This window comes from Erythrolamprus reginae, chromosome 4 (assembly GCF_031021105.1).
Source record: "Erythrolamprus reginae isolate rEryReg1 chromosome 4, rEryReg1.hap1, whole genome shotgun sequence".
Classification (NCBI taxonomy): domain Eukaryota; kingdom Metazoa; phylum Chordata; class Lepidosauria; order Squamata; family Dipsadidae; genus Erythrolamprus; species Erythrolamprus reginae.
Window position 1 is genome coordinate 93,411,652 of NC_091953.1, and position 13,694 is coordinate 93,425,345.

The 13,694-nt window shown below is 39.0% G+C and overlaps 1 protein-coding gene across 6 annotated transcripts in view; it reads right to left on the reverse strand.

The window, feature by feature from the left end:
• LOC139166809 (cohesin subunit SA-2-like) overlaps positions 1-13,694 on the reverse strand; it is a 75,962-nt gene that overhangs the window by 52,603 nt on the left and 9,665 nt on the right. For 4 of the 6 annotated variants that reach the window (XR_011559048.1, XM_070750903.1, XM_070750902.1 and 1 more), the window contains exons 4-12: positions 13,075-13,159; positions 10,310-10,456; positions 10,072-10,168; positions 7,582-7,658; positions 5,614-5,685; positions 4,144-4,348; positions 2,829-2,980; positions 1,274-1,347; positions 735-858 (exon numbers count right to left, since the gene is read on the reverse strand). Coding sequence is in view for 5 of the 6 variants with exons in the window: in XM_070750903.1 (XP_070607004.1) it covers positions 735-858; positions 1,274-1,347; positions 2,829-2,980; positions 4,144-4,348; positions 5,614-5,685; positions 7,582-7,658; positions 10,072-10,168; positions 10,310-10,456; positions 13,075-13,159 (1,033 nt within the window). In the remaining variant the exon portion in view is untranslated. Of the gene's footprint in view, positions 1-734; positions 859-1,273; positions 1,348-2,828; positions 2,981-4,143; positions 4,349-5,613; positions 5,686-7,516; positions 7,659-10,071; positions 10,169-10,309; positions 10,457-13,074; positions 13,160-13,694 lie in introns of those variants that run through there. The other 2 variants (XM_070750905.1, XM_070750906.1) reach the window with 2 other exon arrangements.

A 13,694-nucleotide genomic window follows, 5' to 3' on the forward strand; every position in this document is an offset into this window, starting at 1 on the left:
TTCTTTGCCTACAATTTGGGAGATAGCTTGGAACAAATTGAAACATGTGTACTTTTCTGGGTAGTTTTTTTTAAATCCATGAACATGTATGGCTTGGGGATATTATCTTAGCCAAGATTTATATAAATGTCATTAAATTTGGGACAGAAGGGCTACTTGGCTTTGGATTCTCAATTTTTTTGGCATTTTCAGTATTGGCCTATACTCTTCCTTGTATTTGATTTTTTGAACATGCAATCGGTCTCAAAAGTAAATCATGGAAATGTATATATAAAATATTCTGAATTTGGAACACTTTGAATTTGAAATGGACTATTCTAACTTTATGGTGCCCTTCTGATTTTTAGCAGCAGTGCTCCAACCTAACACCAATCATATTATCAATCTTGTAAGAAAACTAGACAACTACTTCTGCAACTGTTTTGATTTAAATTTATGTTTGTTTATTTGTTTGTTTGTTTGTTTGTTTATTTGATTGATTGATTGATTGATTGATTGATTGATTGATATGCCGCCCTTCTCAGACGATTTGCTTTTCTATTTGGTTTTCTAAACTGGAAAAAGAGAAAATAAGAATACATTATACAGGTATGTGTTGTCTTTAACCCTATTCTTCAAATTTAGTTTTGTTATTCAATGGAAGATTATCATGTAAGCATGTATAAACGAAAACACTAACTTAATATTTGAAAAAGGAGATTGATTTTTTTTCAGTTGTTAATAAAAGAACTCACTTTATCATACAGCGTCCATCCAAGATATTTCAAGTAACTATCAGTTAGGAATTTTTCAGGATAAATTCTCATCCAGTTGCCCATTTCTTCAATGCAAATAGCCCGAATTTCTGGATTAATATCACTTTAAACAAATGACAAAACATATATGTGATCTTCCATGAGCTGGTTCATACATTCTTACATCTTCTATACTTGATACCATCGGCTATAAATAATCTTTATTAAAAGAACACTATAAAACTGTATGAAGTACTCCAAATGTTCTTGATGGAACCAGTCAAATATGCAGACGCTGTATTTCAATATAATACCTGAAATCTGCAGAAGACTCTTTATACCAAATCTCTCAACTGCATAAGGATCTGGATAATGAATGCAAGCTGAAATCAGGTGCCATGTAATATCTTAATACAATTTATCCTAATGCTTAAATATTGTTAATTTTATATTGCAACTTCAAATGATTACATGCAAATAAACTTCTCTGTCAATCTATTCTTAATAAATTAAACTCTTTGGAAAATAAACATTCTTACCGATAACGTGGCAAAAAGGTCCCCTTAAAAATCGCATCCATCATATTTCCTACTTCCAAAGATTTCTGTTCATACTGAAATGAGAAAAATTGAGGGGGGGGTTCCACATAAAAAAGGCTTTCATCCAATGATTTTTTTCAGGTCACACTTCCACTTCAGAGGATTTCATTACTGGTTATACTCCCAAAATGTAGCATAAACAGGATAAAAAATGAGGTTTGAGTTCATTGTAATTACATTAAAATAGACCATGATTTTTTTTAAATTTAGTTTACTTTTACATTAAACGTACATTAAATTAATGTAAATTTATATTAAATTAATGTTTTACTAGTTTTTCACATCTTCATTTTCTGTCATCTTAAAAGCTACAATTTGGCAGAATCTAAGGAGGATTGTGGAAGCTATGTTTAAAGCAGATATACTCTTAGGGCAATTTTCTTTCTCCTTCTTTCCATTCTCTTGTGATTGCTATATTCTCTGCTGAGCTATATTCAATTTGCTGGTATCAACAGAGCAGTCATACAGTAATCTGAATATAATGGACTACAATTTCCATCAACATCACTATCTGTGGGTAACAGGAATTTACTTCAACACACTTCCTAGAAGTTATCAGGCCAAGAAAAACTGCAATAGACTTTGTTAGAAAAGCAATACAGTGGTCCTTTGACTTTCGCGGGGGATACATTCCAAGACTGCCTGCAAAAGTCAAATTTCCGCGAAGTAGAGATGCTCCCTTCCTTCCTTCCTTCCTTCCTTCCTTCCTTCCTTCCTTCCTTCCTCCCCCTCCCTTCTCCATTCCTGGTTTTACTTTCCCCCAGAACCCGCAGCGGCAACAGGGCGGCAGTAAGGCTCAGCTTCAAGTGGAGCATACCAACGCTCCGAGAATTAAAGGGGAGGGATCGGGAGGCTGGGGCGGAAGCAGAGCTTTTATTTAAAGAAGCAGGATGGCTGGGGGTGGTGGTGGAAGAGAGTTAAAATACACAGTATTGTACATCGGCTGGCCGCGGGAAAACATTCAAATGTTTTTTAAAAAGCGGAATATTTTTTATTAATATTTTTAGAAAACCCGTGGTTTTGCCTTTCCATGAAAGTCGGGCCTGCGAAAGTCAAGGGACCACTGTATATAAAAAAAATCAGGATACTTTGAAGAGGTTCGTACAGTTATGATGTCATTCAGTATTTCCTTCTGGGACAGTTATCTACTGCAGAAAGCAAGCTCAACTTCTTTTTCCTCTAAGCAAGCTATGTTTGCCATTTCATAGTATGGAAAAGGGAGAGAAGTCACAATTCTTCCAGTAGATATTAAATTCAAATAAAATGGCTCAGTGCCTTATAGATCTTAACACCTGTATTCCTAAACATTATTCAACTCTTATAGTATCATATGAGAGCATGATTCTCCAATAAATGGCAGCTTTTGTAATCAGGGATATTTGTGCTATGCAAATCCCAACCAGAAGCTTAAATGTAGGGCACTGAATGGCAAATTTAGTAATATTGTCTCAGGTTCATGAATTACATTTTATCTCCCCTTTAAACATTGCCCCACCTCTCTTTTTTTTCTCTCAAGCTGGTCCAGTCTAGAATTGATTTTCTTTTCCACGATCCTCTTCTTTTCTACCTCATATAATCTTTCAAGGTTATCTTTACTTACTTCGATATTTAGATTTAGATTTACAAGTGCTGTAAGAAGCTTCATAGCTGGAAACAAAAACAAATAGAATTACAAAATCAAGTCTAGAATGTTAACATTACGAATTTAGAAATCTAGGGGGAAAAAAGAAAGGAAAGCTCAGGAATAACTTACTTTAGCTGTGAGCACCACCACTAACTTACTTTAGCATAAACAACATTAAAGGTGCCAAGAGAAATTACACACTGATTGGAATAATACCAGAAATATGCAACTCAAATCTCCAGAAACTGGGATATGAAGCATTCCAACTGGCCACATTTTCTAGCTCTGAAATTTTTGAAATGTATTCTGAGATTTCAGAATCAAAAATGGCAACAAGTCCTAACTAAAGCTCAAACCTAAACCTGGGGATATAGCATTTGTTAGGCAATATGAGATCTTCCATTAGTCTAAATGCTATTTTAGAAAAAGAAAAATCAGAAATAGTTCAGGTATATATCCTGAAGGTATAGCTTTCATACTATAAACTCCCAAGACCAAGAATAGTTGAAAGAGTAAGTATAAACTTTTCCACATCAGAATGATCTTGACTATGTATGTTTCTACTTTAGCTATTTGTCTGGACAGCACCTATTGTTTCATCAGTAACATTATCAATCATGTATCACTAGATAGTTCCTCCAATCCACAAACAGATGGTATCTGAGTTCACAGGATCATTCATTTATAATAGAAAATAATAGATGGGAGACTACCCCAGTGTTTGAATCAGTGGGTAACCACTTGCAAACAGAATGCTTTAAATAAGCCAGCAGTTTCCCATATTTCAGGTATTAAAAGGCACAACATTTGCCTCATATTCAATGGTAGCTCTGCAAAAAGTCAGCTAATTACATACTTTAGAAAAATCTTTTGGTTAAAGACTAGATAATTTTTTGTATCTTCCACAATTTAAGAGTGATAACATTTTCCATATTAGCACTATATTCCTTAGTTTTTGAATTGCATGAAGTTCCATAAAGACAAGCAGATTTACAAAGTGCTACAATGCTCCTTTTAAAAGGACACCTGATAAATTCTTTTCAAACTGCTATGTACCTGCCACCAGGGCTTTTTACTCTAACTTTCCCAACAATCCTTATGTCTTGACCATTTAAGCAGTGCAGACCATTTAAGCAGTGTAGGCTTTCAACTACTAAATAGTAATAGTGCATATTGTTGTCCATACCTGCCAATGTACTGGTATGCCTGAACGCTCTGACATGGGAATCTGCCAAACCCGTAAGGAGAGAGATAATTGTGTCCATTAAATAGCTGTCATACAAAATGCTGTACTGACATTGTTGAACTAGTACTGCAGTGAATTCACAAAAATTAGTTCTGAACTTCTTCCAATAGGTCCCTGGTTTGATGAGTGGATAGTCTTCATTGCCCTGCAAGAAATGTAAAAATATACTATGATCTCAGGACATTGGATACGAAGCTGTTCAATTTGATGGAGGAGAACCCAAGGCATCCAGGAATAGTGCAGAGGAAAATGCTTTGACATGAAAGTTTACACAGGGCTTTGACATCTGGAATTATGGCACACGTGAAAACAATTGTATTCAGTCTGAAGGGTCAAAAACTTTATAGACACTGAATTTTAGAAGATTATTCCATAGGACTTGCTAAAGGCCTTTAATATGCAAAATTATCATTGTACATAGCATTTCTTTCCTGAAATGACAGTGATTGCCCAAATCAGCGTAAATCATGATTGTAATGTTAGACCCAGCTTTGTCAATTAGTTCAATCAATACTCAAGCGCTAAAGAAGATCTCCTTATGCTCCACAACTTGACTCCTTAGCTTCATTTAGCAAAAGATTCTGCCTAGATGAGTTATAAGATTAATCTTAAATTGCAGATTAGAAAGAAGTCATACAAACATGAGATTGGTACCTCTACAATAGGGTTGTCAAACTCCCGCTCCAGGGGCCGGATGCGTCACACGCTGGACACGCCCACGCCCAGTTTAGCAGATGGGGCGGGGTAAAGTCCCAATACATCATGTGATGCTACTGTGATAACATGAGTTTAACACCCCTGCTCTAGGGCAACTGGGTTTATGCTCCATATGCCTGGGAACAGTAGTCTATTTCATAAACTGCAACTATCCGTTTTATTAGAGAGAAATTTTTTATTATCTGTATTAGAGGGTGCCCTCAGCCCTCACAATTAGCTCTGAGAAGGCTCACTTCAGCTCTAGCATTTCACACCTTTCCTACCTCTCCAAACTGGGAGGATATGAGATGGAATGAACAGTACAGCAAGGTAAAATTAAAGAAGCCTGCATGTATTTTTCTTGACTTTGTTAGCAACTGACCACATGTTGTCAGCATACATGAAAATAACTCCATTTGTTTCAAGGGAGGAGAAGGTGGTGCATTAAGCAACAAAATGATTTTCAGTTAATAAACATAAAGAATTTCATTCATAAGAATTACATATAGAAATACATGATAAAAACTGACTACCCAGTGAACTCCTACTGATAGTATAGAAAGTGTATTGAAACAGATCCTAGAATCTTGTGAAAATTTGCAGCAATCTTGGTTACTGTCACAGCATGTATTGCATACAGTTTAAGAACCTTATTATCCCTACATAAATTCCAGCAAAATAAAGGGTTGAGTATATATTAAATAATTACTTTACCATGTCCACTGGCCAAGTAACAGTCAAAATCCAGGGATAAGCCATAAACCTTTTATATTGCAATCCTGTTTCCTATAATAATAAAGGCAAAACAAAACTTAAACATTGATGTTTAACAACATTAATGTTCTCATAATAATGAAATACCATTATAAACATCCATAACTAAGTTCAAACAGTTTTTGTGTATGTTGATATTTCTGTATAAGTAAGGATTTCTTTATCACCTCCAAGGTATTGGCAATATCCTACATAAGGTATGTTTTCATTTTTCAGGAGTGAATCTGTCATCAATATTTAAGTCAATGAAGAGGCACACATAATGAGCTGTTATATAAAATATTTGGAAACATTGAATATTAGCTTTAAATATCTTGGAGTTCTCAGTAGAACTTGAACATTAAAATAAACACAGGTTTACTATCCTTCTTTAAAAATCACATCCACTATAAGCATCAAAAGTATAGCAGGCGATATGTAGTCCAAGATAGTCAAAGAAACTACAATGTTCCTTCCAACATATTACCAATTCTTTTGTGTTTTTCCTTTTTTGTCACTACTCACTCCCTTTACTTCCCTCCAGTATTCTCAAATTTTATGTTGTCTTCAACAATCCATGTCAATCCATTCCTGCTTTCAGATCTCCTCTAAATTTCTCTGTGCTGTCCCACACCCACTCCTCCCATCTATTTTTTATTTGATCTATAGCCTGACTTTCTGTTCTAGATAGGACCAAGGCAGTTAAGAACCACATACAAAGACATACAAAAACATAAGTATGTGTACACACACACATATATTTATATGTGTGTGTGTATCCACATACATATATATTTGTGTATGTCTGTCTCATTCATATGTATGTATGTATGTATGTATGTATGTATGTATGTATGTATGTATGTAAAGTATACATCATACTGTATATGAATAGGGTATTTGTGTGCTTATATATACACGAATATACATATATACATATATACACATACCAAAGTTAAAAATACAGATTAACATTAATAAAAGAAATGTTTAAAATTTAATATTTAAAGGTCTATTAAAGGAGAAAAATATTGACATATTTCCTAAACCCTAAGATGTGTGGACAAATGCAGTTCCCAGACATTTCTCAATATAAAGAACCCAATAGTAGCTAAAAGAAAAGGTAACCAGGTCAGAGATAAGCTTTTGCCAAATCTGAACAGCTCAAAAAAGGGCTAACCAACACATCCCATTAATTGTGCAAAGGTGCTTTTATCATAGCTACCAGCTGCAAATCCAGAAATCTTAGGATCAAGGAATACCCCAAGAATTTTATCTTCTTTCCATCAATTTATTTACTGTAATGTGTATGTTTGCATGGGAACATTTAAGCAGTTCAGTCAAACAATGTGGATCAGTGAATTCCCGAGTGAAATAATCTCTAGATAGTGAAAAGTAAAATATCAGATTATCTGTAAATCTGAATGTATGCTTACAATTTATGTGACAGCACAACCTCAAAATAAAGGTTGTGAAGCATACAATTTGACTAGAGTGCCTACACTTTTGTTGGCTAATATGTATCATGGTTGTTGTTTTTTTGAAGCAAACCAAAATAGATATGGTACATAGCATCTGTTTTTCTCACCACAATGCTGTGGCACAGATTAGCCTAAAAGAGACAAACTGATTCAAAATTATCCAGTGAGCTTCCATGACAGAGAGTGGAATCTGGATTTCCCAGACACATTTCAATAGGTAAACTGCAGTGCGCCTGTTACAATGATTTTACAAAGCTGCTACTTTTATTTATTCTGCTATTGAAGTCTTACCAAAATGTAATTAAAAATAAAAGCTATGTGGTAAATTAAATTACAGATTAAAAATGACTCTCAGCAGTTTTGGACTATAGCCTTCTACATGCCTCTTCCATGTGTCCCTCAAACCAATGAAGCTGTGCTCTCCTGTCTTAGGAAAGGAAGGACCTACTTCATCGAATTTCTCTGTCATTTTATGCATCACTTCACATTTCTGTAAACTTTGGAACATCTCTGCGGTAACCATTCCTATGGAAACAACAATAGGAAATTTAAATGAGCCTTTAATGTATTGCAGTAGTATGCACATAAACTTTCTTTTAAAACAATGATAAGATCACAGTGTCAGATTCAAAAGTCAACAAAAAATTAGCATCCAGCATGATAGATATTAAGTGCCATTGTACTATGTTGCCTTTTATTTAATTATGAGATTTAATTACAATTGTATTCTCATCTATGAATAATTCAGTGGAATGCACATCCAGGTGAAAAATGCACAGGATTGATAACCCCTGGTACAATATTAATAAGCATACCTCAGATATGCTTAGCAACTCAGAATTTCCAATGTTTTCAACATTCATTTTCAAGATTCCGGATTTTGCTTATAATACAAGGTCACCAATAAAACATAGCTGGATAACTTGTTTTATTGCAAACAAGATAAAAGCCTTATAGGTGCAAAAGAGCTGCATATGACAAAACCCAAACAATGGCCTAGACTAGCTTGCTCCAGTGTTTAAATTCTGTAGTTCTTCTTCCACTTTCTAAATCAATAGAAATTTGGCAATTCTTTCAGGGAAACCTAGAAAAAACTGCTTTTGAACATACAAGTCCTAACTGAAAACCTAGATAAAAAGTTTGATAAATTAACAACAGTTTTAAATCAACCCAAAGATGGCACTCGGATGCAAGTAACAGCAGTTAAACCAGACTTAACAATCAGATGGATTGGAATTTAATTTGTTACTGACATATTTAAAATTAGGAGCCTGGTTTGAGAATTGCAGACTTGTTAAAGAAGGCTGAAAGGGGCATGAGTTCAAAGATTTAGGGATGGCAGAACTGATGAGTGATGGACTGGACTTTTTTAAGAAGATGGGTGGAGATTGGGGAATGGACTTACTATATCCAAGGTGGGTAAAATGAGGGCCAAGATTGTGGGGGCAATATGCTGGCTCTTTTAAAAAGTATTATTGCTAATATGTTTTAAGCTACCCTGAGTCTAAGGAGAAGGGCAGCATAAAAAAATTGAATGAATGAATGAATGAATGAATGAATGAATATCCAATCAAAAAACAATTGCCAACAAATGTGCATTTCAATTTGTAGGAAGATTCTTTGAACAATTGCTGGGGAGATATTTATAACAGAGATTCATGATTTTGGGGAATGAGATTGGGAATGAAAAATTTTATCATTAAAGAGAATAAATAATATTTAATCTTGGATTTATCAGAGATAATGATCGCAGTGGTTCAGGGTAGATTAGAAGCCATTATGGGCTTTCTGGAGTTAAATACAATAATAGATTGTTAAGGGGGCATTATAATGCAAATTTATTGTTGAGTTTACCTGTTAACTTTTTTTTTTAATATAGTAGTTTATGGTTGTCAAGCTGCCAAAGCCATTAATCCTGCCCATGCAAGACCACTAGTTTGCCCTGCCCACATTGCTCCACCCACCCTTTGGCTAATCACAGGACTTAGCTTCACGGGCCCTGCAAGCTGGAATTGAAAGGTAAGTCCAACATTTTTGGCCTGCAGAATATTCCTAGAGATGGGAGGGGTGAAAAATGGGGCATACAGATGTCCCAGGAGACCAAAAAGAGGGTGAAAACGGGCCATTTTTGCCTGTTTTGGGTCTGCAGAATGCTGTTGGAGGCGACAAGGTAAAAATGGGGCATGTAGATGCTTCAGGTGGCCCAAAAATGAGCAAAAACTGCCTGATTTTCACCTCCCTGCCTCCAGAAGATAAAGATACACAGACAGAGAGGGGGGGGGGGAGACAAAAAGAGAGAGAAAGAGATAAACGGAGAGACAGAAGGAGAGAGAGGACGAGAGAGAGAAACGGGACTTCTCAAGCTCTCTGGGGCTGAGAAGAATTGCTGCAAAAATTAGTTTCCTGAAGTGGACCACTAGACTCCTAAACAACTGAAAAAAAATTAATTTGTGTACATTATTTAATGGACTGTTAATTGGCCATGCCCACCCAGTCACATGACCACTTAGCCACACCCAGCCAGCCAGACTGGCCCCCCAACAGTCTGAGGGCCTGTGAATTGGTCTATTTATGAATATTTTTTCCAAGTTTGGTTTAGAATTGTTTTGTTTTGTTCTTGTATTTTTCCTCATTTGGAGTTTGTATTTTAACTTTGTGAACAAAACATAAGAAATTCATTAAAAGAAATAGAAATGTTGATTTTTTTTTTCTTCCCAAATTTGAAATTAGGAAATATTTATTCATCTATGCACACAATAGTGGTTCTTCTAGTCTAAAAACAGATGCTTCTCATTTTTGCAAGCTTCTGTCCACCCTTATGTCTACCTGGACAAATTACCAACAAATATAATCCGGCATTGTGAACAAGAATTGAATGTATATTGAAAATATATTTTAATCATTGTCTCTCTTTGTAATGTAGAAAAAAGATTTTTACCTTGACAGCCTGAACACTGAATGAAGAAGTTAATGAGATCCAGAAGTGCCACATCTCTATCTTTTTTGTAGGCTTCAATCCAATCATCTACTACAGGCTGAACCAGATTGCAAAAAAGGATTAAATATTTTAAAAATGGCATATCTCACCAGTGAAATAAAAGAGAGAAAATCAACAATTTTTCATAAATAGTTTGATTTATAGCGGTTCAATCAATCCAGAAAATACGTAGATGTACCTGCATAGCTCTTTTTCCCATACTGACCACCTCAAACAATGTAACCGCTTCAATCACTTCTCCATTTTGCAGCTGGCTTGATCGTCTACACCTGGAAGAATTTCTTCTTCTGTTTTCACATTGTTCTCGGATTTTTCTTTTCCCTTTCTAAAACCATAAAGATGAAATCCGCTCACTGACATAGGAACAGCATGAAGAGACAAAGTCCTTGACAGAACTGTTAAAAACCAGGCACAGAGGTGCCAGCTACATTGATCCAGCATTATCAACTGGGAGGAATGTTCAATTTCTCAGTGTAGATATAGGAAATATATTTACAGACAGTCTTCACGTAAACATTTGTTCAGGATCTTTTTGTAATTGTAATGCTGTTACCAGAACTGCTATTGCTAAGTGGTACAGTCAGGTGTTTCACTAACAACTGCTTCACTTACTGAAGGAAAGTCCTATTTCCAATTAGTGCTGTTAAGTGAGGACAACCTACATGGGCATTTACAAAATGTAACAATTTCACATTAATAGCAGTATAGGTCAACTCTATACATACCCTTGAACTTCAATACAATGGTACCTCTATCTAAGAAAGCCTCTACTTAAGAACTTTTCTAGATAAGAACCGGGTGTTCAAGATTTTTTTGCCTCTTCTTAAGAACCATTTTCTACTTAAGAACCCAAGGTCAGAAAAATTTCCCAGGAAATTTGAGAGTAGCACGAAGGCCCGGCCAGTTTCCTGCCATTCCCCCTTTAATCCCAGCCATCTCGGACTGTTCTGGGCTGCCAGAGGATCCTTTCGGTGGTGCTTAAGGAGGCTATGGCAGTCCAGAGCAAATGAAGTACAGTGATCCCACGGGTATTGCGACCCCGATCATTGCGAAACGGCTATATGGCGATTTTTCAACCCGGAAGTACAAACACCATCTGTGCATGCGTGCCCTTTTTTTTCTATGGCCACGCATGCGTAGATGGCGCCGGGCAGATCAGCTGCTGGGCGGCTTCCCTGGGTCTTCCCCCTCTTGCTAGCGGGAGGGTGGGTGATTGCAGCTTAAGCCCAAGCTTTGTGGGTGATTGCAGCTTAAGCCCAAGGAAATCCTGCATCCAGACATAATTAAAATGGAAAGCCACCATAAATCTTCTGCTTGTTTAAAGGCCCCCCCCAGCACCCGCTCGCCCGCCGTTCGCCACTCGCCCGCTCTTCGCCCGGCCACCCGCCGTTCGCTCGCTGCTCGCCCGGCCACCCGGGTTCGCTCGCGCCGCGACTCAGTTGGGAAGCCGCGCAGCTGTTTTAAAACGTCGCCGCCGGCATGGGGGGCTTGCCAGCACCCCCCCGGACCCCCAACCCGGGTTTGGGGGGCTGCTAGGAAGCCCCCCATGCCGGCGGCGACGTTTTAAAACAGCCACGCGGCTTCCCAACTGAGTCGCAGCGCGAGCGAACGGCATGGGCGGGCGAAGGGCGGGCGCGCGGGCAGGCAGGTGGCGGCCGCGGCAGCAGCGAGGAGTGGGCGGCCGGTAAGACCCCCAGCGCCGCTTCTCAGCTGGGAAGCGGCGCGAGCGAACGGCGTGGGCGGGCGAAGGGCGGACGCGCGGGCAGGCAGGCGGCGGACAAGCGGCGGGCGCGGCAGCAGCGAGGAGTGGGCGGCCGGTAAGACCCCCAGCACCGCTTCCCAGCTGGGAAGCGGCGCGAGCGAACGGCGTGGGCGGGCGAAGGGCGGGCACGCGGGCAGGCAGGCGGCGGTGGGGAAACCCCAATCTTCGGCTCCTCGCTGCTGCGGCGGAAGTAAAAACACCATCTGCGCATGCTACTTCGCGCAAAACCGATCATTGCGAGGGGTCCTGGAACGGAACCCTCGCAATGATCGGGGGATCACTGTATTTTCATTTCTCTGGGCGCTTGGAGAGGGAATAAACCTCTGCCAGTGCCCAGATAAAAGAAACGCTCCCTTCGCTCTGGGCAGCCCAGAGCAAACAGAGCGTTTTCCTTTCTCTGGGCGTTAGAGAAGGAATAAACCACTGTGGTGACTCCCTCGCACTGCCTCCCATACACCCATTACGAGGTTACCTCCTGGAGCATCTGGGCATGGAAAGGCAAAAGGGAGCACTTTGCCCCAACCGGATCACCTCGGCTTCAGCCAAACTAAGGAGTCACCACAATGAAGGAAAGGCACCGGCTAAAAAGCAAGCGAGTGAAAGGAGAGGGGAGCCGTTCAGCATGGGAAGGAAGAGGAAGCAGGTAGCAGCAGCAACAGCAGCCACCTTTCGGTCAAAGGAGCAAGAGGTTCCCCCATCTTGCCCGCCTGGGTTTCTCTCTCTGGCACAGTGTATGGGAGGCAGCCTTGCGCCAGGTGTATTTTTTTAAGGCCTCAAAGTTTTGGATTTCTTTGATTCCCCTAACCTCACCTTCTTCCTTTGGCAGCAACTGTCCTCCACCTCTTCTTCCTCCTCCTACTCCCACCCAAATTCCGAGCTTTTATTTCTTTCCAAATGGGTTTCCTAATGGGTTATTTTCCTAATGGGTTTCCTAATGGGTTACTTTCCTAATGGGAAAGTACATTGATTCCTATGGGGAAAATTGCTTCTACTTACAAACTTTTCTACTTAAGAACCTGGTCATGGAATGAATTAAGTTCTTAAGTAGAGGTACCACTGTATATTAAATTGACAGTGCTCCCCCCATATGTTTTAAGCTATAAACTGCACCTAGTGATGTTCAAGACCAAATTCCAGTTTTTCCCATCTAATTTTATGAAGTTTGAAATCATAGCACTTACAAAGACTTCAGTGTTGCCATTTCTCAAGCAATTCCCATTTGGTGTAGTGGTTTCAGGGGCAACCTCGTCTTGGATTCCATTTTCTCTGAAAACAAAAAGAGTAGAGAATACTATTTTATAATCTTGTTAAAGAGATTGCTAGCTAAATCAATGTATCCACCAAAGAGAAAAAATACATTAGAAGTGATATTCAAAAGCTACTTTCTTAAAACAATGAATGCATCAATATTTGCCTAGAACAGTGATGGCAAATCTTTTTTTGCTCGGGTGTCAAAAGGGCACACGCACATGCGATAGGTTGCATGCCTATGTGCCCACATCCACAATGCAATGCCCTCCACCCCATGCATGTGCACACAACCACCCACACTGCCTCCTCTGCTAATGCTTGCAGATCTCACTAAAGCCTCTGGGCTTCCGGTAGGCCTGTTGGGCCATTTTTTGCCCTCCAAGCTTCAGCAAGCCTCCAGAGCCTGTGAAAAATGGGCGGCCAAACAGGCCTACCGGAAGTTCAGAAACAAACTTCTCATTGGGCAATTTAGCTGTTTCTTGCCCTCCCTGTAATGGTGCCCTGTTGATGGCGAACCTCCACAGGTGGCACATGGAGCCATATCTGAGGG